Source organism: Penicillium roqueforti (assembly GCF_015533775.1).
Source record: "Penicillium roqueforti strain LCP96 04111 chromosome Unknown scaffold_02, whole genome shotgun sequence".
In the NCBI taxonomy this organism is placed as follows: domain Eukaryota; kingdom Fungi; phylum Ascomycota; class Eurotiomycetes; order Eurotiales; family Aspergillaceae; genus Penicillium; species Penicillium roqueforti.
The window spans coordinates 442,817-469,114 of record NW_024067566.1 but is presented as its reverse complement, the minus strand read 5'-3'; the positions used below and the strand labels follow the sequence as shown (position 1 = coordinate 469,114).

The 26,298-nt window shown below is 50.1% G+C and overlaps 9 protein-coding genes across 9 annotated transcripts; 6 read left to right on the top strand and 3 right to left on the bottom strand.

The window, feature by feature from the left end:
• Nucleotides 1–436: 436 nt before the first annotated feature.
• Nucleotides 437–1,580, top strand: LCP9604111_1633 (putative AT DNA binding protein; the record flags this gene model as incomplete). Its single annotated transcript, XM_039069021.1, has 3 exons — nucleotides 437–478; nucleotides 528–642; nucleotides 733–1,580. The coding sequence occupies 3 exons, from the start codon at nucleotides 437–439 to the stop codon at nucleotides 1,578–1,580; spliced, it is 1,005 nt and encodes a 334-aa protein (XP_038931760.1).
• A 1,653-nt stretch (nucleotides 1,581–3,233) lies between these two features.
• LCP9604111_1632 (serine/threonine-protein kinase) lies at nucleotides 3,234–5,977 on the bottom strand (the record flags this gene model as incomplete). Its single annotated transcript, XM_039069020.1, has 6 exons — nucleotides 3,234–4,445; nucleotides 4,493–4,630; nucleotides 4,681–5,475; nucleotides 5,550–5,699; nucleotides 5,754–5,823; nucleotides 5,886–5,977. The coding sequence occupies 6 exons, from the start codon at nucleotides 5,975–5,977 to the stop codon at nucleotides 3,234–3,236; spliced, it is 2,457 nt and encodes an 818-aa protein (XP_038931759.1).
• A 346-nt stretch (nucleotides 5,978–6,323) lies between these two features.
• Nucleotides 6,324–7,075, top strand: LCP9604111_1631 (TRAPP subunit BET5; the record flags this gene model as incomplete). Its single annotated transcript, XM_039069019.1, has 5 exons — nucleotides 6,324–6,360; nucleotides 6,413–6,611; nucleotides 6,691–6,836; nucleotides 6,903–6,991; nucleotides 7,058–7,075. 5 exons carry the CDS (start codon nucleotides 6,324–6,326, stop codon nucleotides 7,073–7,075), a joined length of 489 nt encoding a protein of 162 aa, XP_038931758.1.
• A 5,582-nt stretch (nucleotides 7,076–12,657) lies between these two features.
• Nucleotides 12,658–14,316, top strand: LCP9604111_1630 (serine/threonine protein kinase SAT4; the record flags this gene model as incomplete). The annotated part of the gene is made up of 2 exons (XM_039069018.1): nucleotides 12,658–14,127; nucleotides 14,185–14,316. The coding sequence occupies 2 exons, from the start codon at nucleotides 12,658–12,660 to the stop codon at nucleotides 14,314–14,316; spliced, it is 1,602 nt and encodes a 533-aa protein (XP_038931757.1).
• A 2,307-nt stretch (nucleotides 14,317–16,623) lies between these two features.
• Nucleotides 16,624–17,817, top strand: LCP9604111_1629 (amphiphysin-like protein RVS161; the record flags this gene model as incomplete). Its single annotated transcript, XM_039069016.1, has 6 exons — nucleotides 16,624–16,636; nucleotides 16,715–16,765; nucleotides 16,902–16,947; nucleotides 17,021–17,094; nucleotides 17,155–17,302; nucleotides 17,364–17,817. The coding sequence occupies 6 exons, from the start codon at nucleotides 16,624–16,626 to the stop codon at nucleotides 17,815–17,817; spliced, it is 786 nt and encodes a 261-aa protein (XP_038931756.1).
• Nucleotides 17,818–18,094: 277 nt separating this feature from the next.
• LCP9604111_1628 (uncharacterized protein) lies at nucleotides 18,095–18,805 on the bottom strand (the record flags this gene model as incomplete). Its single annotated transcript, XM_039069015.1, has 1 exon — nucleotides 18,095–18,805. The coding sequence occupies one exon, from the start codon at nucleotides 18,803–18,805 to the stop codon at nucleotides 18,095–18,097; it is 711 nt and encodes a 236-aa protein (XP_038931755.1).
• Nucleotides 18,806–19,033: 228 nt separating this feature from the next.
• LCP9604111_1627 (rRNA-binding ribosome biosynthesis protein RPF1) lies at nucleotides 19,034–21,459 on the bottom strand (the record flags this gene model as incomplete). Its single annotated transcript, XM_039069014.1, has 3 exons — nucleotides 19,034–19,885; nucleotides 19,953–20,022; nucleotides 20,162–21,459. 3 exons carry the CDS (start codon nucleotides 21,457–21,459, stop codon nucleotides 19,034–19,036), a joined length of 2,220 nt encoding a protein of 739 aa, XP_038931754.1.
• A 377-nt stretch (nucleotides 21,460–21,836) lies between these two features.
• On the top strand, nucleotides 21,837–23,866 carry LCP9604111_1626 (glycine--tRNA ligase; the record flags this gene model as incomplete). The annotated part of the gene is made up of 2 exons (XM_039069013.1): nucleotides 21,837–23,423; nucleotides 23,480–23,866. The coding sequence occupies 2 exons, from the start codon at nucleotides 21,837–21,839 to the stop codon at nucleotides 23,864–23,866; spliced, it is 1,974 nt and encodes a 657-aa protein (XP_038931753.1).
• Nucleotides 23,867–24,070: 204 nt separating this feature from the next.
• Nucleotides 24,071–26,151, top strand: LCP9604111_1625 (uncharacterized protein; the record flags this gene model as incomplete). Its single annotated transcript, XM_039069012.1, has 2 exons — nucleotides 24,071–24,208; nucleotides 24,271–26,151. The coding sequence occupies 2 exons, from the start codon at nucleotides 24,071–24,073 to the stop codon at nucleotides 26,149–26,151; spliced, it is 2,019 nt and encodes a 672-aa protein (XP_038931752.1).
• Nucleotides 26,152–26,298: the final 147 nt, after the last annotated feature.

The window sequence follows — 26,298 nt, the reverse complement described above, 5'->3', positions numbered from 1 at the left end:
CCAGAAAAAAAAATAAATTGGGGATTTTGCATGGAGTTTGGTTTGGCTGCTCTTTTTTCATTTTCTTTGGCTACAAAGCCTTCAATTGTCAGATCATTCGTTTCCCTCTTGTCATCCCTTTTGTTTCGTCTCCGCGTGGAAGGATATGGGGACATAAGACATCCTCTCGTTCTCTGGCGCGTGTCTTTTGATTGAATTTTTTTCTTTTTTAATTCTTTCTCTCTCGCTCTCTTCGCTTTTCCTCTCGAACATATATGAGAGATCAATTGATCTGAATTGTGTATCACGACCTTGACGCCGTTCGCTGTCCTGTTTCCGGGATCATCTGGGAGGCTTTCTTTGTTTTTGTTTTTCTTTCTTACTTTCTTTCACGTTATATTTCTTTTCTTTTCAGGGGAAAGGGAAGCCGGCTATAATCCGCTTCCATGGTCTGGATATGTCGAATCTATCCGATAGGCCATGGACCGAGGAGGACAAGGTATGGGCATTCTTTAGCCGATGTGAATGTGATGCTGACCAAGAACTAGTGCACTCTACTCACCGAGATCCTCAAGAAAGCGGGATTTCCTTCCAGCTATCTAGTACGGATGATCAAAGAATATGGGATTACTCCCAACTGGGAGCATATTCCCCTTCCTCAAGGTATTATCGTCCAATTGCCGGCCAAAGAAAAAGAAAGGGAAGGATAGCTTGATCAATATCAACATGGCGCTAACACCTGCCCCGGTCAAGGTCGTTCACTCAGCTCGTGCAAAACGGCCTATCTCAATATGGTTCAGCAGCCCGTGCACCCTCCAACACAGCCAGTGGCTTCATTCCCACCACCATCCGATATGACCGGCCCACCAGCCCCAATGGACCCTAGCACCATGCGCAAGCGGCCATTGCATCCTTCCGACAAGCCAATCCCTCGTGCAATCCAACCAAGGCCACCAGCCAGCACCGCCTCTTACAGCAGCGAAAGCGGCGCATCAGCCCAGCTCTCCCCGAGACTAGATGTCGCCCCCGGCGAACCACCCCGTAAACGAGGACGCCCAAGCAAAGCAGAGACCGAGCGACGAAAGCTCCTAGCCGAGGCCCGTGGTGAAACTTACCCAGCCCCCCGACGGTCAGGGTGGTCTCGCAGACTCAAAGTCCCTTCTTCACCGACCAGCCCCGCGGCAGGCCCATCGTCTACACCATTCCCGCCGGCACCCCAAGCATTTCACGGACCCAAGCCAAGCCCAGCCCCAACTCTCTACGACACTCCAACCATGCACTCAGCAGTCCTACCACCTGGCCCCGGTCCCGCGCCAAATGACGAGCGCCGCGATATGCCACCCCGCATGAATATCAACATGCGTGAACTACCCCGGCCCACAGAGATGGTCCATCCCCTCCCTTCACCACATGCCTTACAACTAGGCCCTCCAGACGCCTTCCCTAGATTCAGCAACCCAGCCGAGCGGCCCTACAGCTTTGCAGCAGACCGGTTCTCCCCGTCAGACAGTAGTCGGCGCGATTCGCTCACTCGGCCTGACCAGCCAGCACCATACTCGGAACGAACGAATACAACTCAAGCCGAGAAACCTCCACGATGACCATTTGATTTTGATACTTTTTCTATCGTCATTTTCATTTTCATTCTCATTTTTACTTCGATCCCAGTCTGGGTTATTTTCGACTTTCGATTTCAGCCTTTGTTTTTTGAGGCCCAAGGGCTATGAATGAATGATAAAGCCATTGATGAACAATAGACAGCGTTCTCGTGTTGTGTTTATTGTGCGCGGTTTTTCTCCAAGCTCTTCAAGCGACTTCTTTCAACACCTCCGACTTTCTCCCTTCGACAATTCATCACTCTCTCATTTTGCCCATGTGTCTGCCAACCTAGGTACAATCTACCTAAGGTCAGATAGACCACAAGACGAGAAATGCTTCTCTTTCCCTTCTCCCCTTGACAGTGACCTTCATACATCCATCGATGCGTCCACGAGTTCCCCACGTTCGATGAAGATAATGCTTTCATATTATTGATATTCGATTTCCTATGATTGAATCTTCACACCATTGCGTCCCCAGTTCAAGCAAGCGAGACTTCCACTGCTTTCCTTCTACTCCCGCTCTCCATTCGTCTCCTAGGCACACATTCTCAATATTGTGAAGCCTACCCCAAGCCCCACGACCTAAGACAATACAAGACGTTTACGCCAATTGATGCCCTCCATGCCTAGCATCTTTCTTTTTATCTTCTATCTCGATGTTATACCTTCTGTTTTCTGCTCTCTGCTTTTTCTTTCTCCCTCCAGCCCAGCCCAATGTCTAGCGTGCTATGCATTTGATGACGATGATGATGCATTATGTCTATTGCTACTACATGGCGATGGCGGTTCTTTGAGCCTTCCAATTTTTCTGCTTAAGGCATGTTTAACCTGTATTTTATCCTACTTCTGATTTTGATATTTTGATGATGTTTTGGCTCCCTGTTTTGGATTTGGCCTTTGGCTTTTTTGTTTATTCCCTTCTATCTCGACTCTCCTTATAGGATGATGTCTTACACTCTTTGTCCTAGTCTATAATGAATTCAGAGTATTTAATATCACACATATATCCTTTTGTTCTCGTTCTTCATTCTTTATTCCTTGTAAGTTAAACATGGCTTTTGCTAATGTAGGCGCATTTCGAAACTGGATCTTTACACCATCGTATTCCTAATATTTTGCATCAAAGTTCTGGTTAACAGAACCGAGAGAAAGATACGCAGGTGTTCGTATAATGGAAAGCGGTACTTACTCTCAGCCTCAGACTCATACAGTGTATCAGTCCACTACGTATGCTAGATTACACTGCACACTATGTATGAATGGATGGACGGACATCTGGCCTAGCGGTGTCGTTGGCGACGTTGGCGCAATGCCACTATGGATCCCCGTCCATCCATCCTCAGCTTGAGTGCCGTTTGATCTCAAGTTGCCGGATCGCATACTGGCGATGACTTTTTTATTTTTTTATTATCGGGGCCTTGGAGTCTAGAACCGCGCTTTCTGTATTTTATAGAGTTTCACAGGCCATACTTCGTGATGGTGCCCGCCATGGTCGCCGCTCTCACACACATTCTAACGAGAATTCACGAAAATGCTCCTTTCAAAAAAGTTTGCCATGTGTATGCTGAAGGCAGTGCATATGCCTTGAATATAACGCTATCTCGATACAAAGAACCCAAGCTTCACACAATTCTATCCAAACAACACCTCCTATCACTCTGCACCATCAGACTTCCCACGAACCCGATCAAGAATCCGCCGCAGCTGGGCCTTGGAATCTTTCCCCTCAGTAGACGACACACCTGTCGCCTCGAGCGAAGACGGCTCAGGCTTAAGTAGAGCCTGGGATGAGACGGACAGACGTTTCGGAGGATGAGGGTGAAGCTCGCGGTTCTGCGAGGAACCTCTATCTTTACTTCCCTCCCCACCCTGCTCCTCCAACTCCCCGGCCTGTCTTTTCTGCAGCATCTGCGAGCGTACCGCGTTAACGGCATGCCCGAAGCCTAGGGATGTTCTCGGCAGAGAAAAAGGAGTAAATTCGTTCCCAGTTTGAAGATCCAACTCCTTCTCTTTGGCCAGTTTCACCACTTCGTCGCTGTTTTTCTCAATGACGCGAGTCAGGTACACCTTCGGGCCGGTGTCGCGGTCTTTCAGGTTGTGCTTTATGCGATCTAGTTCCTTCCTGTATGCTGTTTCGTAGATATTGAAATCGGCAGCGCCGGGCGATTCACTGACGAACTGTACCGGCTCATCGTCCTCCATCTGGTCAGAATGATCCATTGAATGTTCCAACGTTTGGAGAATGGACCCCGGATCGCCACTAATTTCCGTACCAACCGCTTCCGGCTGCGAGGAGCCGGTGTATGTAGATGGCCCAATGAAGAGGTAGGGAAATTCCTCCTCAAGTGGGTCACGGGCATGCCCTCTCGTCCCCTCTAAGCTGCGCTTAGTTCTACCCGAGCTTGCTCGCGAAAGAGGGATATGGGGTGATCCCGATTGAGAGTGGGGCAGGGCTTCGTGACCGATATCCGGTTGAGCCGATCCCCAACTGCGGATCGAGCCGGAGTCTTTTCGCTCGGGCTCGAACACGCCGCTGGGTCTTTTGCTGCTGTTCGGGCTGTACTCCGGCCGGGATGAAAAACTGGCCGAATCGCTAGACCCGAAACCTCCGGAATCGTCTCGGAGTCCGGCAAAAGGTCGCCGGCCGAAGTATTTGCGTACTCCTGCACTGAAGTCATGGCCATCATGTGTTTGTGGAGCCGCTCCCACGGCCGGGAAGGGTTCGTCTGGGTCCATTTCCATTGGTGGCTCGACAAAGTAGGCATCGTGATCGCCGCCTAGAATGCTCTTACCGAACGTACTTTCAATGGGGGATTGTGGTTTGGTCGGATCTGTTAGTCGCTTGAATCTTTTGACCGCTTTCACCTGGGCCTTGTTAATGGATATACTATCGAACGAGGAATATAACATACCACGGTCATAAGATTTCCCATGTTTGTTGTAATAGCCGAGTTCATTTCCTCCTCTGTCGGTGGCTCGATGGGCTGCGATGTGTTCTCTTCAAATGACAGCAAAGGATCCGTCCCATCCTTCGTTACCCAGGGATGCTCCTGTTGAATCTGGTCAGCATGGGCAAGCAGTGCAATTGCGATTGACTCACTCGTAAACCAAACATGTCGATCCGCTTCTCTGGATCTTTCTCGAGAATCCGTTGCATCAGATCTTTGAATTCTTCATCTGATTCTTCTTCGTAGTCCACGGGATCTCCCCTGATACTATCATACAGCTCGAAGATGCTCTGCTTCTCAAATGGCAGCTTTCCATATCGCAGACAATATAGCGTTACTCCCATCGACCAGATATCCGTCGCCCGTCCGGATACATCGCCATGTTTGACCACGCACAGCTCTGGTGGGAGAAATGCTGGTGACCCAGCTGACTTGCCAGTGAACATGTTTGAATCTTTTTCAAACATCTCGGATACACCAAAGTCAACCACTTTCAGCATATCGTCGTTGGTGACCAGACAGTTGTCTGGTTTTATATCTCGATGGACAATGCCCTGCGAATGCAGATACTCGATTCCCAAGATCAGATCACGGAACCAACATCGACATTGCTCATCGTCGTATGGGTCTGCTCTCTCTTCCAGCCCGACCTTCATGACGACACCCTTCTTGCACATTTCCATCACCATATACAACGAGTCCTCTGTCGGATCGTCCAAGACTTCGATCAATGACACCAGATTGTTGTGGTGCAGTTTCTTCATGATAGCAATTTCCTCCTTGATCAGATATAAAGGATTCTCTCCGAGCTCCTTATCGTCACCGGAAGGATGTCGATGTAATGGCGAGTTGAACTCCGTCCCTGGTCGAATCGGACCTCGCGGTCTTCGCAGCAGATGCGACTGCGCACGTTTCCTTAGTCTAGACTTGGAGAATTCTTTGACTGCCTAAATTTACAGACAGTTTATCTCACAGTTAGCATGTCCACTTCCCAGCATATCCCGCAAGTTCGTGCTCATACGTATTCATTGCCAAACTGATCTGCAGCCAGATGGACAGCCCCAAACGATCCACGTCCGATCTCCTGTTTGATCACGTATTGGTTGATGCGATGTTCCGCAGTACCGTCGTCTTGGCTCGTGTAATACTCGGAGCGGGCGTCCAGTGTTTCCTAGTCCGCGGTATCAGTTCTCCGAAGCTGTCATAACGGCATTGAGAGACTGACCTTCACCGGACGCCTTGCTCTTGGGTTTCGTCGTCGGTGCCTCCCAGTGCTATCATAGGATGCAGAAGACCTAGTTGCAGAATGGCGTCAGCGAAAATGAATCTTCCGCGGTTGTTTCATAGTCAAACTCACCCAACTCTGCTCGCCTGGGGGCGCGCATCGTTCACCCCCTCCAGTGAGATGGTAGAGGGCTCTGCGGAGATATCCGACATAGGGGTTGCCATTGCCTGATTTTCGTCCATTGAAATAAACTTATCATCAAGCACTGGTAGGAGACGTGTGGGGTAATGAGGAAGTTCGAGCGGGGGATTCGACGTAGGAAGCGAAAGGTCAGCCTTACGAGACCCTCTTTGCGGGGATTGGACAGAAGCGAATAGAATAAATGATACTAAACCCTATGTACGGAAGTCAAATTAGAGAAAGACCCGGTCGAATCGCAAACGCCGAAGAAATCCTAGGCTGCTCCTTTTTGATATGGGCTTTTGTTATCGATAGGGGATTTCACCGCCTGTCAGCCTTGGAACTCCCTTGAACATCAACAACAACTTGTTTCAGGTCACACAATACACAATGGTCGTCTACTCGTTCTACATCTTTGATCGGCATGGTAAACACGCTTTATATAATGAATTCATCTTCATATACTAACTGCGATTCAGCGGAATGCATCTACAAGCGTCGCTGGCTTCCACGCCCGACCTCCATCGTGGGGAAGTCCCGGTCTAACACAGTCACCGACGCACCGCCGACCGGTCTCGGCCAGACAGTGCGCTCGACAGACGATGATTCGAAGCTGGTTTTCGGCACGGTATTCTCGTTGCGGAATATGGTGCGCAAGCTAGGGGGTGAAGAAGACAAGTAAGACTGCCCCTGAAGCAAGCCAGACGGGGTGCTGGCTTTTAGACGGACGGACAAACCCGATGCTTACCGCAACTAGCTTTGTGTCATTTACCACCAGCCAATACAAGCTTCACTACTACGAGACACCGACGAATACCAAGTTTGTCATGCTGACGGACCTCAAGAGTCCTAGCATGCGCATCGCGCTGCAACAGATCTATATCAATCTGTTTGTGGAATACGGTTTGTGTGGCTTATGGATCTCGTTTGGCAGGTTTGGATAGTGCTGACATATTTCGGTCTGTTTAGTGGTTAAGAATCCTCTTTCTCCGACCGAGCATCCCGGCGGTGTGGGCGTGAACAACGAGTTATTCGAGGAATCATTGGAGCAGTTTGTGGTACGTACATTTTAGTTCTGGCATGCTGCCTTTGTTGTTGACTTGTGTGTTCTGATCTGGTAGCAGACTCGAGTTCTGTCATGATATCGAACTGTGCATGCCTCGTGAAATCTGGGGGCCAGTTCGCGCGAAAGTCTAAGTGAAGGAAGGGAAATGCGACAGAATCTCACCGCTGGTACTTTCGAGGTTAGCATATACGAATCCGGTATCTCGAAGGCGTGAGAGCGGCATAGCTGGCACACACCGCAGCGGACTCGCCCGTTGTCAAGGATACTGTGATACGGATACCTGCATGCAACAGCACGTTGGCGAGAAATGAGATTACCGGAACACAGCACCGAAGCCAAGCACGACAGGGTTATGCATACCGCTTTTTCATGTGTGACTGCCATTCAATGAGACCGGTTTCCTTCCCACGTGGCATCTCCAGCGCCGCTAGTACGCTGTACGCTAGGGAAATGACAGTGCGGAGTTGGCCCGGGGGCGGCCCGCAGATAGCTCGGCTTCGCATATCAAGTGTTATGAACTAGGAATGCCGAACAGAGCTATTTGTTACTGGTGTTCGGGGACAGTCGGAAGAATGGATTACTGCTGATATTACGCAATATCCATGTGAATTGTCTCACTACAAGTTTCCGGTCATTAAAATGCCTGTTTATAATAAACCCGGGGTATAGGTCGTATAAATCAAAGAAATCCCGCAGCCACAACAACGCCATAAAAAAAGTCCAAATTAGATCCGGGTCTAGAGCGCTAGGCATACTCTTAATCCGAACAGCTATAGCCAAGCAGCACCGCCAAGAGCCAGCTTTCCCAACCGGCCCAACGTGGCTCGTGCGTCTGCTTCTGCATGGAGGAGCTGACCAGCGGATAGGTGCAGCCTCGAGAATCAAGTTCGAAGATAGATCATACGACACTAATTGGATCTCGCAATTGCTTTTTCCACCCACCGCACCAAGAAAAAGCAAAGCTCAATGCATATCGCAACGGAAAAGAAAACCCAGATACCCACAGACAGCTCCCAGCTCCAGGTCAGATCGTCCACATCCTGCATCCTGCATGACTTGGCCAAAGCACAGACGTCCACACAGACAGGTTTAGCACAACGTACATCCACAGCGGGATAAGAGCTGCAAACACAAAGACAAGCTCCGCCCCTTTCACCCGAGCTCTGCTGCTCCGTAGCGTAGCGCAGCGCATATATAGAAATGTAAGTAGTGCAGTTACTAGTGCATACCCATAGGCCACATACACGCACGCACGCAGGATAAAAACAATATAATGCCAACAGCTTATCTCGAGCTTTGACCATTTAGCAACGCGAGATAGGTGAGGTGTCGCGGTGCAAAGCCGACCAATCCTATAGGTTCGAGGCTGGGTGTGTGTCTTTCCTGCGACCACAGACTGGCGGTCAAGCATGCACCGGCTTGAATCGGAATTTGCGTTGCGGCCGGTGTTGGGTGGCTTTGTGGTTGTTCTTTTTTTTGCACTTAGCTCAACATGTGAACCGACCCGTGGACGCGGACCCCTGCCTCGAATGAACAGGGGTTTTATCGGATAGATGTGATCCTCGGGATCTTCGCTTTGCCAAGTATCTGCCATCCACGTATGCCGCGACGTAGGTTGTTCTCTTTTGTTTAGGATCCACCGCGTTCAAAGGTTCGTATACGGATACCCTGGATACTTCGGTGCAGGGTTGAACTTTGTGTACTGTAGGAGGCCCGGCCTCTGCCATCATATATATGTATAATGGGAACCCAGGGATTGGATAGCGGATTATGGCTTGCATTGGTGTAGACCAGGGGTCACGGGAGAGGCCTTTGGATTTTGCTTTCATCGCATATAACCTTAATGATATGCACCCTTTTGATCTTCTTGGCGTCTTAACTACGGGTTCGTTCCGGGTGAGCGAGTTAGTGTTGTGGCGTTATAGTAACTGGACGCGAGGATGCGGTAGAGGACAGCGAGCGAATGACTAGCACTTCATATGAATTTGAGCGCTAAATCCTAGCAATCAAGTTTGTATCTATTGTGTCAGGTTCATAATGGCATATCATCTGACATTTTGCAAGATAGCAGCGCCGCAGTCTCGGGCGACGCCATACGCCCCAATAATGATAAGCCCTCCTGTCAATCTATTGATAGCCAGCCATCTCAAATGGCTTTTGCGTCGACGTCAGTCAGGTATGCCATGATAGCGTCCAGAGGCTCAATGGAGTTGTCCGCTTTCCACTCTGAAATCCAATGTTTGTAGAGACTAGCAAGTAAACTCTGGAAGTTGCTATCTCGAGGTTGAGTAAACCGGCGTAAAGATTGAACATTCGCATTTAGATGGAACAATCGCCGAAGGCGGGGACTTTGGTGTAGAGAGGGGTTGTCTTTAGCCTCAATGTATGTGATATCGTAGAAATGCGCAAACGATGTTTCCCATTTCTAAGCTCTGAATGGGTCTTCTTGAATCATATCCGCGATGGCTCGGATGTCCATAGTGATATTACCGCGTGCTACGGTATTTCTCTCCTGGACTTCACTCAGACTTCTCGGATTACCTGACCACTCATCAAGGATTGGCCGACGGAAATAGAGAAACTGTCCTTCCAGTGCGGTAAGACGCTGCTCTAGCAGTTCCAGTGAAGAGAGGCCCATTGTATTGCCGATTCTTGCCTTCGAATAATTCAGGGTAAGCTCTCTGTCCCTGGTAAGCTGCTCGGATGCGACACTGGGATTGTATGCGACTCATACATCAGGATAGCTGTCCAGGGCTAGGTAATAATAAGGCTGATTTGCACTTCTGAATTCTGTTAGCTGGCTATCAAAAGTGATTGGACTTCAGAGATATGGCGTACTTGGGAGCAATTTTAATATGAAACGATTTCTATGAACGATAGAAATATGTTCAACCCGTGGTGGGCTTGAATCTTATTTGTTGAATTCATCTTGCTCGGCTTGCCCTTTGTTCTCGATATTGGCACCAAGATCTAACCAGGGGAATGCTTTGCGAGGTGAGGGGAAACCCTAAAAGAGATGAAAGCAAGAGCATCATAGAATAAATAGTCATCCGCTTTGAAATGAAGAGGGGTAGTAGTGAAAGGCTTGTTTATAGAAGTACATCTGTAGCTGCATATAATATTGATATAGAAGGCGTAGTACTGTATATTGTCCGTTGTACGTCGACGATGCATAACTAGTAACTTTGTGCTGTGGGAAATTGAGATGGGTTCCTAGGGCTGTGATTGGGTGAAAATGCCTCGTAGTGGTTAGTGCTGGATACGGAAGCTTGTGTGAGAAAGTGGAAATGCTGTTTTTTTCGTTACGTATGAGATTGAAACGGTCATTTTCACTTGATTGCTCCTCTGCAGCAGAACGTCTGACTCGATTCTTCTTCCTGTGTCCCGTGCCGAGGTCAGCACTAAGGGGCTTATTCGGAAATCGCCAGTAATCCGGGGTAAAACCAGCCATTGAATAACATTATTGAGTATACCGCTAGTTACCACCCCGTACTAGCTCCGAAACCAAGCCCGAGTTCAGTGCGAAGCTCATGCTAGTATGGAAATCCAAGACACTGTCAAGAATTGCCCCCACACGGACACACCAGGGATCCGAAGAGACGGTGAACATTCCGCATTCCACATTCCAAAGTAATAAGGCTGGACATATTCCCGTGCAGAAGTCATAGGGCTAAGAAAGGCGATATATTGTATTCTATTCGTTTCAAATTGAAACAGTCGAACATGGACATTGGTCAACCTGTACCACCCCGAGGCCCATCCCAAATGCCATCATTTGTCCGAATGACGCTAGATAGCGGAAAGCTACTTTAGTCTCTATTGTATTCCCCTATAACGTACTAGAGCATTATGTACATTGTACATCGCTGCGGGGGGTCTCCATCGCACAGAGACCCACGCGGTTTCCTCGCCCCGATGAAGAGGAGTGCATGATTGACCGACTATTATTATTACGTAGCAGCGATCGCGTAGCCATCACTGGCAGGAAGTAGGGTCCAGAAATGGGGTGTTTTGCTTTCGGAATGATCGAGTTGACCAGCTGGACAATGAAAGAAGCGAGTGAGCACGGGTATAAACGGAGGGATCTGACAATTGGTTGACAGGGGATTTAGGATTTACAGCCAACGAGGACAGTGTCCTTTGAGAACTGGGGTTACCTGGATTCGATTTACATACAGTGTGAATTTGTATTGTAGTACCTCGTCAAGTAAGAGGATGGTCTTCCATCACATACAGCTATGCCCTAAGTACAACTTTCAAATGATAATCCCCCACCTACCATATACAGTAAGAAAGCACGTCTAAAATATTCCCATTGTATGCTCCGGCTAATAGATCAACAGTATCCCCCCAATTAGATCGGATGAATGGATCTAAATGGATACCTCATACATCGGAAGTCCACAGGGCCTCGGGATAACCACAACCGCCACAAGTGCACCCAGCGTGTCGGCTTGGTGCGGGGCCTGATCGAATCATGACTGGGCTTCGTTGTGCAGACTGCACAGCCTCAGTCCTTTGGTGTGGTGGCGGAACTATCAAAGCTACTTCCCCTCTGTATTTCCAACGTTGTAAATTGTAGTAGCGATAGCAGTGTCCGTTGAATAGCGAATGAGTGCACATATACAGGAGGACGTCACCTTACCCAACGTCATTAATACCAGTGAAGAGAAAATAATATGATACTCCGTACATGTATCAAGCTTCTCAACGCGGCAGAGACCCAGTTCCAGTCTTGAAAAAAAAAAACCTGTACTTTCGTTACTCGACTTTATTATACTAATTACTTTAATTACTTTGGATTACTTCGCGGTTTCATTACCATTAAATCTCTCACCAAAAGAAATCAGTACTAAAGCCTCGGAACGGACCTCGGGAATCCTTTCCTCTATGAAAATGTACGCCACTATTAAAGAATGTGTGTGCAACTAAAATATATCTCGAAATATGTTATAGCCTAGATGTATCTAGATGTCTCTAGATGGCTCGACTTTACCGGTTAGGTCTCACAGCGCCGGAGTCACCGTATGCAGGATGCACTATGTAGCCCTATAGGTCAAGACCATAACGAAGTATTTGCAAGCATTAATAATCCTCGAGGGTAACCTATACCGTTGCAGTGCCCACATTTTCCCCCTTCTCTTGGAGTTGTCGAGTTATTTCACTTTTTATATTTCAATTTCATTTGAATTTTACAATTTTTTATGGGTTTAACTATGTAATATATTACCATACCAAAAAGAACCCCGTCGTATTTCAAGTTCTCTAGCATCGCCAAATTTATCCCACTTATTTCCCACTTGCTTCTCTTTCTTTTTAATTTTTCTTTTCTCTCTCCTCTTTTATTGCTTGTCTATATACCCTAGGGGCTCCTCGTTGCCAGCGGGCATCATTCTGGTGTGTGGTACTTCCAATATTTGCCGTGTCTCTTTGTGTCGTCACCTTTTGCCCTTGTTGCCTCAGGCCATCCATCTTAGGCCACCTACTTTTTTTTCTCTCGCCTCGCCTCCTCTTACTTCTCTCTATCCTTACCTTTAAGACAACTTCGATTCGCCGCAGCTTCGTGCGCGCTGTAGAAGCTCGTCTTCCATCCTGGGGCCGGAGAATTCTTGTGTCCACCCCCCATTATTCCAATCTTCACTTGTCGATCCACCGCACATGACTCCACCTTCCCCTTCACCTGTGCCTTCCGCAGTCTCTTCCGCCGCAGCCTCACAACATTCGCATGACCCTCCGGATGGAGATGCTTCGGTAGCACGCGCCCTGGCGGGCATGAATCTGGCTGCCCACGCAAACGGGGACGCTCTCCCTGCTCCGGCATTATCTTCCGCCGGCAAGCCGACTAAAGCTACTATGGCCGCTCGCCTCACTCGCATGTTCTCAACCACAGCGAAACACACAGCAAGTAAAGAGAATAACGACGTGCCGCGGGAACTATCCGACAGTAGCGTGGAAAGTATCCAGCCTATCAACGGCAAGACCTCGAAACCACCGTCTCAACCCGCCTCCGGACCGCCTTCTAGACCTCCATCAAGAGGAGAAAATTCCCGAACACCATCACGAAATCCCTCGCTCAAGAGCGAGCCCGTGGAAAAGGACAGGAAGAAAATGGATGAGAAAAAGACAAAAGATGGAGCTTTAGTCAACAAGCGATTTGAGGTTGTGTCGGAAGCTCTCGGCAACCATGTACACAACCTCAGAAGTGCTAGACGGCAAGAGAAGCTCACCGATCTATTGCGAGATATGATGGGTGGTAGCCGGAAAAAGGATGACCAGGCCGATGAGCAACAGCTGTCGCTGATGTCGACTTGGATTGATCAGTTCAAGACGGAGCGCGATAAGCTGGCTGCCGATAAGAAGGGTGGCCCGAACGCCACCGCGTCTCTGGTTGACAAGTACGGCAAGTGCCAGGAGATTGTCGGCCGCGGTGCCTTCGGTATCGTGCGCATCTCGCACAAGGTCGACCCCCAAGATTCCAAATGTGAACAGCTGTATGCTGTCAAGGAGTTCCGCCGCCGGCCGCAAGAAACGACCAAGAAGTATCAAAAACGTCTGACTTCGGAATTTTGCATCTCATCTTCCCTTCGTCACCCGAACGTCATTCACACTTTGGACCTCTTGCAAGATGCCAAGGGAGATTACTGTGAAGTCATGGAGTACTGCGCTGGTGGCGACCTGTACACCTTGGTCCTTGCTGCCGGCAAATTAGAAGTCGCCGAAGCCGACTGCTTTTTTAAGCAGTTGATGCGCGGTGTCGAGTATATGCATGAAATGGGTGTCGCACACCGCGACCTCAAGCCCGAAAATTTGCTTTTGACCACTCACGGAGCACTCAAGATCACCGATTTTGGTAATGGTGAATGCTTCCGTATGGCCTGGGAGAAGGAAGCCCATATGACCGCCGGACTCTGCGGCTCCGCCCCCTATATTGCCCCAGAGGAATACGTCGAGAAAGAATTCGATCCCCGAGCGGTTGATCTCTGGGCGACTGGAGTGATCTACATGGCCATGCGCACCGGGCGGCATCTTTGGCGTGTGGCACGCAAGGATGAAGACGAGTTCTACCAGCGGTACCTTGACGGTCGTAAACATGAAGATGGATACGCTCCGATTGAGACGTTACATCGAGTAAGAACAGCTAATCCCCCTCCTGCGGCCCCGGGGCAAAGACTTATAAATTCTCAGGCTCGTTGTCGCAACGTGATCTACTCCATCCTTGATCCCAATCCTTCTCGCCGCATCAATGCCTCACAGGTCCTCAAATCCGAATGGGTGCGCCAGATCAAGCTGTGTAAGGCCGGCGAGGAAGGGTTTTGATCGTTTCAACACGACAGTTGTCAGGTGTCGAGGTCACAGGCCCGCACCGTAAGGTTTGATGTGTCCGAAACTATTATTTTCCATTTGCATCACAGGGCGGTTATTTATTATAGACCCATTCAAGGAGAGGCTTACTGATTTTTAATCCTTTGAATGCTCCTAAACTAGAAGGAGGCCCCTAACGAAGGTTTTTTTTTTGCCTTTCTTTTCTTTTATCCTGTTTGGCTCCGGCGCATTCACAGTGTATCCCTCCAGCCTCTTCAGCCTGTCCTCTATTACATCGATCCACATTTTAGCTTGTCTTCTTGTCTGGATCCTCATGTCTTCAACGTCAATGCAACGAAGAATCATGACCCTTTTCTTTTGATCCGGTTTCCTTTACAGTCTTTCGGAGTTTCATCTCCGGTCTTTTTTTCGCGTTACGGGGTTTTTGGCAGGTACCTTCGAGTTTCTACGGCGTTGGCGGGAAATTCCCATTTGAATCTTTCTTCCCTTGTACCACTATGACGAACCCAGCCTTAGCGGGCGATGGGTATATTCTGACCTGGGTTGTTGATCCTGGATTCTGGTGTTTATATGATTGTAGGCAGAGGCTCTGCTGAAACAGCATCAGGAACAGGAATCGGCACCCAAGTGGGATGTCCTATACTGGAGGTCATCTGGACCTTTTTGCTTTGGCTTTTCGTCTCATTTCGACGTCGATTTCTAGTACATATTATCGACGCTTTTTGTATATATGGCTTAGGCATTTTGAATTCCCGTTATATGTGACTTGCTTCTACGTAGCAAGGTGCACATCGATTATCCCATACCAGGTTCGTTTCAAGGTCCTATTTCCCCTCTTACAACTAAAACGCATCTCTACTCAACCTCCGAGTTTCACAATCTACAAAAACCTATGACATCAACTCGAAGATCGGCGCCTTATCGACCCGATGCAAGGTCCACAAGTGTCACCGAGGCGATCCGCACAGCGCAGTAGATTAGCTCCGGTGTCTTTCCAACACACCAGGGCCAGTGATATCATTCAACCTGGAGGTTTTTTCCGATCAACGATAATAGCCCATGCATCCTCCATACGCTAGCGAGAAACAAGAAGGCCCAGCGGTCTGATGCAATCGAGTGTGTCATATTGTAGACTAGCGCAGTCTAACTAGTTAATCACACGAGAATAGTTGGCCGCGTTTACCGCCTCTGCCATTGAGCACGACCAATCCAGTTGGCTCAATATAGTATGGATTTGTTTTATAGATATCCTCTACCTGCTAACTTCTAAGTTTTCAAGGTAGACGGCAGAGAAAGACTTGAAACTACTCCGTACTTTTTTCTATGTACTCCATCCAACCTTTGATTATTCACACATGCATTTATAACTTCTAATTATCCACATACCTTGGGTCTGTACGGAGTAGTTACTCCGTATGGAACTCGGTAATATACAACACATGCAGCTAAAGAGGTGGATTCGGACTATGCGACTTCCTTCACCCAGATACCCAATCCAAGCAACCAACCCAAAAAATGGATTTCGAGTAAAATCTCGAGCAGACGGAAAATGCATTTGTTCGAGCTTGGCATTGTCATACAGCTGTCCGCCAAGAACTAACACATAACTCAGTTACTTAGGCATCAGCATTACGGCGTAGGCGAAGTGGACGAAGTGGATAAGAGGAATACCTCGATATGCACATGCCATGCAGGCGTATTGTCGCGGATGCAAGACCCAGCCTTACACTAACTATGGCGCTGTTTAAGGGGTAAGGGGTAATTATGCTAAAATGGGTTTTATTATTATCTCCCTCTTGAATGCTCGCCTACTAGCGTAAGCGGCTATATGCACCCGATCTGAGTAGGAATGTCACAACTCGATACTACCTATAGTTAACTATACAATATTTCGATTCATACCTTGGCACGATATACCGCGTATTACCAGTCGTGGATCTTCTGCAAAAAAACAGAGATACTACAGATCCTAGCAGAACCTGAATTGCAACGCTGGTGGATACTCCGTCGAACTCCAGCCCTACCAAACATGACGTGTCCGCATCCGGACGATATGACATAATCATCAGCACTCAGCCACACACAGCCACATCCGTAAGGCAGACCAAGTTGGCTACCTTGGCATTGGGTCCAGGACCTTCACGACTTTCCCTACAGTTCAACATCGGAGATTCTTCTCGACTGCAGCCAACTGCCATCATATACGACTTGCTTCTATTTCATACCCACTGACAGCCTATAACCCACACTCAACTCAAAGCCGATCTTCATCTCCGGATCCTCCGAACTAACACCGCCACCATGTCTTGGGCAGGTACGCCTCTTATCCTACAACCTCTCGGACTCATGAACCGGTGCCTGTGTGAGCGAATCTAACCGTGTGGATGGATAGGGTTCAAGAAAAATGTCAACCGTGCGACGACACAGGTGATGATGAAGACGGGTGAGTTTTGTTCGAGTTCTACCCCGCAATGAATCGAGATGAGGGCGATCCCGGATTGAGATACCCGCTACGCGCTACGATTTACTTGCCGCGCCCACGTGGATGCGAATGGTGTGTTGACTTGGTGGTTGTATAGGACATGTCGAGAGGACGAATGATCGCGATTATGAGATCGAGGAACGGTATGGTTGTCATTGCTGCTATCTGTGGATGGTTATACTGGGACTGGAATGGAACTGACGTTGCTCGTTGTAGTCGTTACCGGACTATGGAGACTGCTGCCAATCGGTTGCAGAAGGAGGCAAAGGGGTATCTTGATTCACTACGAGGTGGGTGCCCTTTGCTCTGCGGATTGTTAGATCTGCTTGTTCAAGGCTGACTTTTCCTAGCCATGACGGCGTCCCAAATGCGCATTGCGGAGACTATTGATGCCTTCTATGGCGACGCGGGAACAAAAGACGGTGTGAGCCGGAGCTACAAGCAAGCCGTTGAGGATCTTGATGCCGAGACCATTAAGGCATTGGATGGACCATACCGGTAAAAGATCCTTTCACTAACATTAACGAGCACACATGAATGGTGCTGACAAAATCCACAGTACCACCGTCCTCGACCCCATCTCCCGATTCTGCGCCTACTTCCCCGACGTGAACGAATGCATCAAGAAACGCAACCACAAGCTACTGGATTACGACGCCATGCGCGCCAAGGTCAAGAAGCTAGCCGAGAAGCCAGACAAGGATGTCACCAAACTGCCGCGGACCGAGCGCGAAGCCGAGATGGCCAAGCAGGCCTACGAGCAGCTGAATGAGCAGCTCTTCAACGAACTCCCCCAGCTTATCGACCTCCGTGTGCCCTACCTCGACCCCAGCTTCGAAGCTCTCGTCAAGATCCAGCTGCGCTTCTGTGCCGAGGCTTATTCCCGCATGGCGCAGGTGCAGCAGTATCTCGATGCCGAGACTCGTGACCAGTATGCCAAGGGTGATCTGGATAACCGGGTCGAGGAGGTGTTGCAGGAGATTCGCGATTTGAGCATAGCTGGAACCGTTTGAGTTGTTCTTTGAATCGACTACTCTATTAGCATAATACCGGATGTTCATTTGCTGCGCTGAGATCTGCGCCACAGACTGGCGTCTTTTTTTTTCTTTGCTTTTGTCGATAAAACATCGGCAGCTATCTCCTGTTTTCAACCAGGCGTTTTCTATGTATATGGTTAATACATCCACGAGCCAACTTTGACATTGCTCTTCATTACTTTCTTCACTTCCATGCCTTCGCTGCGCATATAACCAATCATGAGGGGCCATAAGCACTCTGCACATTGGCACATCAGACCTTCCCTGCAGGTCTGAAAAGCTCATCCCGAATAGTCCCCACCACCGGCATCGCAGCGGCCTGATAAGCCTTAAGCTCCTTATCGGTAACAGTCGCAAGCACATAGTCCGAAACAGCACCCGTATCATGTGACGACGGACGACCAATACCAATGCCAACGCGCAAGATGGAGAGATCCGCCAACGGCCCGGTGCCCGTCTTTTTCGCACCCGACGAGCGGGGATACAACCCCTTCTTGCGCAGCGTCTCACAGATACTGACGAGCCCGCGATGGCCGCGCAGACTAAACTCCTCAGGCCCGCCGCGTATGATGCGGACCTTGCCCATGGCGATGGAGAGCTCATCGTGGAGGATGATGAGGGTTGTTGGGTAGGTGGTTTGTGCGGGGAGGTTGTTTGGGGTTGGGGTTGTTGAAGACGAAGACGACGAGGCACGTGTTGCGGCAACGCTGGCGATTCGTTCAAGTCGGCTGGCGCGCTCGCTTGCCCATTGTTCTAGTCGGCGCACGAGTTTCGGGCCTGTTATGTTCATTTGTGTTGGGCTTTGCCATGTTTCGTGGTAGAGGCCTGTGTTTGGGAGGGTGACTTCGAGGAGGGGTTTTAGGGCATCGAGGAGGAGGTGTCCGGCGCTGTGGCGGGTGTTGTAGTAGGGCTTTGGATTGCCTATTGAGGCTATGAAGATGAGGCGCCGGGGGAGGATATCCATATTTCTAGGGAGGGAGGGTGTTTGGGTATGATGTACTTTGTTTAGTATTCTTTTTTTTTTTTTCTATTGTCATTGGCTCAGTTGCAGGAGATCGTCTCGTGACTTCCAAGGTTGGCTGATATCGGGGATAAGGAATTGTTTATCTCCATCAGTGGATGTTTATATAGTTCCTCGGACTCTATTTTGACGATCAAGACTTGATTTGTTATTTGATGCAATTTAAGTTCATCAGTAAAAGACCATCGAGTAGACAAGTTGCATCATGAGATATTCCAACGGGTACTGATCAAATATGTCTGGAATGAGCTCAACCCAATCTGGTTTCCGTTGACAATATATTGTCGAATTGCAGAAATCCCAAAACTCGGGATACCAGCCCGACAAATTCCAGTCAATAAGAGTCACTTTGAAGTCTGCATCTCCATTATTGTTGACCGTTCGCTCCACCATTACGTTCTTCCGCTGCAGATCTCCATGGGTAAAAACAATTCGATGGTCCTTGAGGGTTCGGTCGGCCATTCCTTGCACTAAGCGAGTGTGGTGCGGTGATTGCGTTTGGCCCAGCCTTTTCAATATTCCCTGATTCATCTGTTCTTGATTTGTGAATGGCCCAGAAATCACTGGGTTGTTATCTGGCGTTGCCAAAACACCGTCGAGGTAAGGCATGCCATTCAAGTTTCCAACCGGTGATGGTATTGCTCGTAATTCGTCGAAGGTCTCTTTGATCCGCTTGCTAACCGTCTTCTCGGCTGGGATGAGCGACGGGTGTAGTTTTTGCAAGCCGGCCCCAGGGATGAAATCCATAATGATATATCTCTTCTGGTTCTCTGGATCGACAAAGTTGGCATAGACCTTTGGCACGGAAACCATGCTGTTGGCCGCGACAAATTTTATGTTCTCTGCCTCTACAGGCGGAATCGCGTATCCAATCTTGACCGCGAAGCGTTCTCGCAGTCGAACCACTTTAATGGAATTGGTTCGTATACTGAGGATATCAGTCGAAGCCTCAATCTCCGCAACGGTGGGTAGGTCAATGTTCGAATCCATCGAATGCATCTCGTTGGTCACTTGGATGGACAACTTGAATGAATCAAAGATGTTAGCAACGCCATGTCATGTGACAAAATATTATTGGCCATCTTCGTACTTTTAGGGAGTTGGGTATGGATAGCCAATGAATGTATTTGTGCAAGTAACCAATCCAGAGCCGACGTGGCCTCTTATGACCTTCAGAGTATAAAGTTCATGGTGGTTTATAAGTAAATTTAGTCCATTGCAATGAAACCAGACAAGCTTTTGGATATAACTCCCTCGAACCCCATGCAAAACCGAATAACAACATAAAGAGACATTTACAGTTGGAACAGAGTTCTCGTCTTCTCCATTCCACCCTTCCATTCCCATTCCTGGCCACTGGCACGCTGGATGCCCTTATCAACACGACGCAGCTTCAAGGTGAAGCGAGGTCCTAGTTCCTGTAGACCGGTACGGATACCCTCAGCACCCACCATTTCCTTGCCGTCAGCACCGACGACAGCCTTCTCAGTCTCACGCTTCTCACGGAAGACGTAGCGGTGACGACGGACGAAAATGTAATCACGCTGGTTATGCAAAGTGACAACCTGTCGGCCTTCGAAATCCGGCTGGGGCGGGAAAAGTGTGCGGAACAAATGGGCAGTCAGAAGACCCAGAGGAGTACGGAAGTTATTGAGGATCAGCTCGGGCCAGTGCTCGGTGGCTCGGCCGTGTCCTGGAAGCCGCTTTCCGTCGATCCAGTTGCTGATGGTGAAGTGGAAAGTCGGGCCGACTGGCAAATGCACCATCGTTAGCCCAGAGGGTCGCTTCTGGTCTTCATTCAACACGATGACTGTGGTGAAATTACGGTTTGCCGCGAATTTGGAAATCTCACGGACTGAGAATTTGTGCGAGTACCGGTGGGCATTACGCCGGATATACACGCTGTTCGGGAACATCTCGGTCAGGGTTTCGGCTTGGTCGTGGAGGGTGGAGTTGAGGCCGGTAGTGATAAGGATTTTCGGGGTGGGTGGAGGTCCCTCGGTGAAAAGTGTAGGGAATTTGGCGGCCAATGCTTCAGGAGCGAGGCTGAGGTTTGTGCTGCGTGTTGACTGCGTAGGACTTGTGGCACGCTCTGTCGCAGTTCGGATAGAGGCCTTCTTCCGGCCGCGGCTGCCATCTTTGTCTTCGCCCTTTTCTTCGTCCTCATCTTCATCTTCATCTTCTTCGTTGTCTGACTCCAGCATACTGTCGACCGACTCAGCGTCTGATTCCGGAGCCTCGCTGTCATCCTCGCCCTCTTCCAATGGCCGATTGAGCTCGTCTTCTTCTTCTTTCTTGGCGCGCTTGATGCGCTCAACGTCAATGCTCAATCCCAGACCAGTTTCTTCGGTGTCGTTGTCGGCTTCGTTCCAGACACGTTTCCGCTCGAGAGTCAGAGGAATGTTGCGGCGAAGTCGCTCTTCCTTCAACTGGGGGTTCTTGGCTTCTTCTTTCTTGAAAGCGTAGCGCTCTTCTCGGCGCGCAGCATCTTTGGCTCTCTTGCGCTTGACATGGTTCATCTTCCGGCGCAGCTTGTTGCCGGTTTTAATATCTCCCATAACGCCCGGAGGCGGTCCAGATCGGCCAGGGACACCCATTTTTGAAAGCTGAGAGGGTAAAGTGCTGCTGTTGAAGGCAATGGAAAATGTAAAGATCGTCGAGAAATAAATTATTTCGGACAATCGTTTCCCCGGAGCGATAATCTGCGATTCGACCCCGGAGACCTCCTTTTTAGAAGGAAAATAAATAAAAAGAAAAAGAAAAAGACCGACCCAATTGGTCGTTCTGTCTCGTTCTATACTCCTTGTCTTTTGTCCTCTCGGTGGTGCCTGAGGGTTGCCCTGGTGCGTAGTGGATGACTCAATTGCCGCGCCTGCGATTTCCACCCCGCTCTTTTCTTTCCCCTCCGTCTCTCATTCGGACTCAGTTCAGGAATTACACCCCTCCCCCGAAGAGCTTGAAACGAAACGTCAAGATGGCCACCGTCAACACCAAGACCGGCCAGTCTATCGACCGCACGGTGCTGGACTCCATGCTCCGCCGTCGCATGTTCTACACCCCCTCCTTCGAAATTTACGGTGGTGTATCTGGTCTGTATGACTATGGCCCACCTGGAACCGCCTTGATCGCCAACATGACCGACTTGTGGCGCAAGCACTTCGTGCTCGAGGAGGACATGCTCGAGGTCGACACCACCATGTTGACCCCCCACGAGATTCTCAAGACCAGTGGGCACGTGGACAAGTTCGCCGACTGGATGTGCAAGGACCCTAAGACTGGCGAGATCTTCCGTGCTGACCACTTGGTTGAGGAGGTGCTCGAGGCCCGCCTCAAGGGAGACAAACAGGCGCGCGGCGAGAAAGTTGTGGTGGACGAGGAGAAGGAGGCCAAGAAGAAGAGAAAGGCCAAGGGCACCGAGGCTAAGAAGCTGGATGATGCTCTGGTCAAGGAGTACGAGGAGACCCTCGCACAAATTGACAACTACGGTGGCCCCGAGCTGGAGCAGCTCATCAAGAAGCACGACATTCGCAACCCCGTCACCGGCGGCGAGGTGTTGCCTCCAGTCTCCTTCAACCTCATGTTCCAGACCACTATTGGCCCTAGCGCCAACATGCCCGGTTACCTGCGTCCTGAGACCGCCCAGGGTCAATTCCTGAACTTCGCCAAGCTCCTGGAGTTCAACCAGCAGTCGATGCCGTTCGCCTCTGCCTCCATTGGCAAGTCCTTCCGTAACGAGATCTCTCCCCGCGCCGGTCTCCTGCGTGTGCGCGAGTTCCTCATGGCCGAGATTGAGCACTACGTCGACCCAGAGGGTGGCAAGAAGCACGCTCGCTTCGATGAGGTCAAGGATACTGAGCTGACCTTGCTTGACCGTAACGTGCAGCTGTCCGGAAGCACAAAGCTAACCAAAATGACCATCGGCAAGGCTGTTGAAACTGGCCTGGTCGACAACGAGACTTTGGGCTATTTCTTGGCCCGCATTCAGTCCTTCCTGTTGAAGCTGGGTGTTGACCCTACCAAGCTGCGCTTCCGTCAGCACATGGCCAATGAGATGGCTCACTACGCTACTGACTGCTGGGATGCCGAGTTGCTGACCAGCTACGGCTGGATTGAGTGTGTCGGTTGTGCTGACCGCTCCGCTTATGATCTGACTGTCCACCGGGAGAAGACCGGTGCCCCTCTTGTGGTGCGCCAAGCCCGTGCTGAGCCTCTGCGTATCGAGGAGTACCAGATTGAACTTGAGAAGAAGAAGTTTGGCCCTCGATTCAAGAAGGACGCCAAGACTGTCGAGGCGGCTGTTGAGGCTCTGTCCCAGGAGCTGCGCGAGAAGCTGTCTCTTGACCTCGAGAAGGACGGCAAGATTGAGGTCGATGTTGAGGGTGTTGGATCTGGCAAGGTTGAGATCGAAAAGGATCTGATCAAGATTGAGAAGCGCACTCGCGTTGAGAATGTCCGCGAGTACACCCCCAATGTGATCGAGCCGTCCTTCGGTATTGGACGTATTCTTTACAGTATCATTGAGCACTCCTACTGGTCCCGTGCCGGTGACGAAACCCGTGGTGTAAGCCTTCCTTTTTGCATTCTTTTCACATGAACGCTGGTACTGATACTCTATAGGTCCTTTCTTTCCCTCCCGCAGTTGCCCCCACTAAGGTCCTGCTGGTTCCTCTCTCCACCCACGCCTCCTTCAAGCCTCTGACCCAGCGTCTGACTTCGAAGCTGCGCAAGGCCGGTGTCTCCAACCGTGTCGATGACTCTTCCGCCAGTATCGGCAAGCGTTACTCTCGCAACGACGAGTTGGGCACACCCTTCGGTATTACCGTGGATTTCCAGTCCGTTCAAGACAACACCTTCACCCTGCGCGACCGCGATACCACCAAGCAGGTCCGTGCCAGCGAGGATGACATCCTGCAGGCTGTCAAGTCACTTGTTGAGGGTGACGAGACATGGGAGGATATCCGCAAGCGCCTGCCCGAGTTCACTTCTCAAGAAGTCGAGGCTTAAAATGCTTAGAGTGCATGATAAAATACTATTTACTTTTTTTTCGTCTCATCTTCTTCCCATACCAACTAAAATAGAGTAGTAGTCCTATCTTTGTAGATCTATACAATATAGTTTTCGCGCGGCAATCCCGGGTTACCGCGCCAAGAATCCGGGGCACCTCCGTCATCCCATCTGTCCTCTTTACACTCTGTTTTGTCGACAACAATGGCGCCCACCGTATACTCCGCTAAATTGACACTCTCGTGTCCGCTCTTCGCTGCGGACTTTGACCCGCGCAACAACGGTCGACTCCTAGTCGGTGGCGGAGGCGGCGAGGGGCGTAGTGGAGTTGGAAACAAGATCGCAAGTTCACCATTTCGAGAATATCCTCCCTCTGCAAATGCTAATCGTTGTTTTATGTACAGTCTCTGCTTGACACGTCACATCGAAATGAGATCACTGAAGTCGTCGAATTGAACCTATCACGCGATGAAGACTCGGTAACCTCGCTGGCTGCGGCCCCGCTGGCCAGCGACGAGGCGGGCTCGCTTGTTGCTCTGGCCGGTATAAATAGCTCTGTGGAGCAACAGAAAAAGAATAACAATCAGCACCTTCGCTCATTCCGGTTTGAGGCCCCACGGAAGACCACACAAAGCGCCGAAGACAGCGAGAAGGATGAGGCGAAAAAGGACACCAAGTCTAAGGAAGAGGTTATTCCCGGCAAGGCTATAGCTTTGTCGCAAGCATCACTCTTCCGAGGGAAGAATGGGCCAGGTCCTTCAGATACATATCAGCGAGTGACGAGACTCTCGCCGTGGCCGAAAGGGAAGGATGGCGCTGAGAAACACGCACGGATCGGAGCCGTTGCAACGGGTATGGCACCGTCCGGCGAGATTGTGTTCTTCCGCGTCACAGAGACGCCCAGTGAGAAGGATATCATTGGCCGCATCCAATTAAGCGGCAATGAAGAGGCCGAGGACCTGGACTTTGTCAAGCTCGAAGACGACTTGGGCAAGACCGATGATGCACACGGCCGGTTCCTTGTGGCATATACCACCGGCTCAGACGTCATGGTTGGCGAGATCTCCTCTAACAGCTCCCCCGAGGTCCGCTCCATTTATACTATTCCTCTGCCCGCTAGTGGAGCCCGCACAGCACGTCCCAAGTTCCGCGCGCTACGATTCCTCTCGCCTAGAACCCTGCTTCTCCTCCAAAATGCTCCAAATCGCGGTGGTAGCGAGCTCGTCCTCCTTCAACTCCCTAATGCCAAATCGAGCAAGTCCAAAATTCTACGACGTCGCAAGCTCCCTCGAACAGTGAAGATCGGCCTAGGAATCGATATCTGCCAACTCGGAACAAACCCGCAAGGCCAACAACAAACGGTTATCGCAGCCAGCGGCAGCGACAATTCCATCCCTATATTTACCTTGGAATACGGACCAAACCGCGGCTACAGTACTTTCCGCCCCTATACAACCCTCCGCGACGTGCACCCATTCTCAATGACAAAACTCACCTTCTCCACCTTCATCGCGCCGGCACACCCCGTAACCCCAGACGTCGGCCCGCAGAACATAAAGCTCGCCTCTGTCAGCATGGGCAACACAGTCGTCGTACACACATTCCCACTATCCCCCTTCCCAACTTCCTCCCGCACCCCACGCTACGTCCTCGTCACCCCAGGCCCCGCCGAAATCTGGGAACTAGTATACAGCATCATCATCCTACTATTCTCAATATCTGCAATCTGCGTAGCAATGCTTGCCTTCGCCGAGATCCGCGGCGGTACCCCGCCTGTCCTCGGTGCGACAGAATGGCTCCCAGACAGCATCCGCGGAGCCATCGCAAGGGAATACGTCATACCCCCACGGGATAAGCTGACATATTTCGATACACTTCTTGCGCCGCGCGCAAGCGGCAGTGATACCGATATCCCAGTGGCGACCTTCGGTCCCACAGACTCGCAGATTGAATCCCTCCGCGAGATCCTGGACCGCGTTCACCGCGCCGGTGCCGCACCCGCTGACCTGGAAACCCTCGCTCCGCAGTCCATCTCTGTCATCGTTCGGTGCGGTGAAGGGCAAGATGCTGAGCAGAGTGTGATTATTGAGACTGCTGCTTCTCTATCTGCGGACGAGTCCGAGCAGTTCGAGGAGGAGATGCTGCAAGCTTGGGAGGATCTGTCTGCGTCTGAGCAGAGTATTTGGAAACAGAGGCTTGTGGATGGGGGCCGTTGGACGGCTTCTGAGGACGAGAGTGATCTTGTTGGAGTCTTGTTTAGCAAGGTTTGTACGGTACAGTTGTGAGGGAGGAGTTGAACTGAATTTTTTTGGATGGAGGAGATATTGGAGGTCTTGGTTCCCTTTCGTTCCTTATGTCTTCTATATGAATTTTTATATACTCGTTTTACTTACGCTTGTCAATGACATATTACATCCAAGGATAATTGGTCG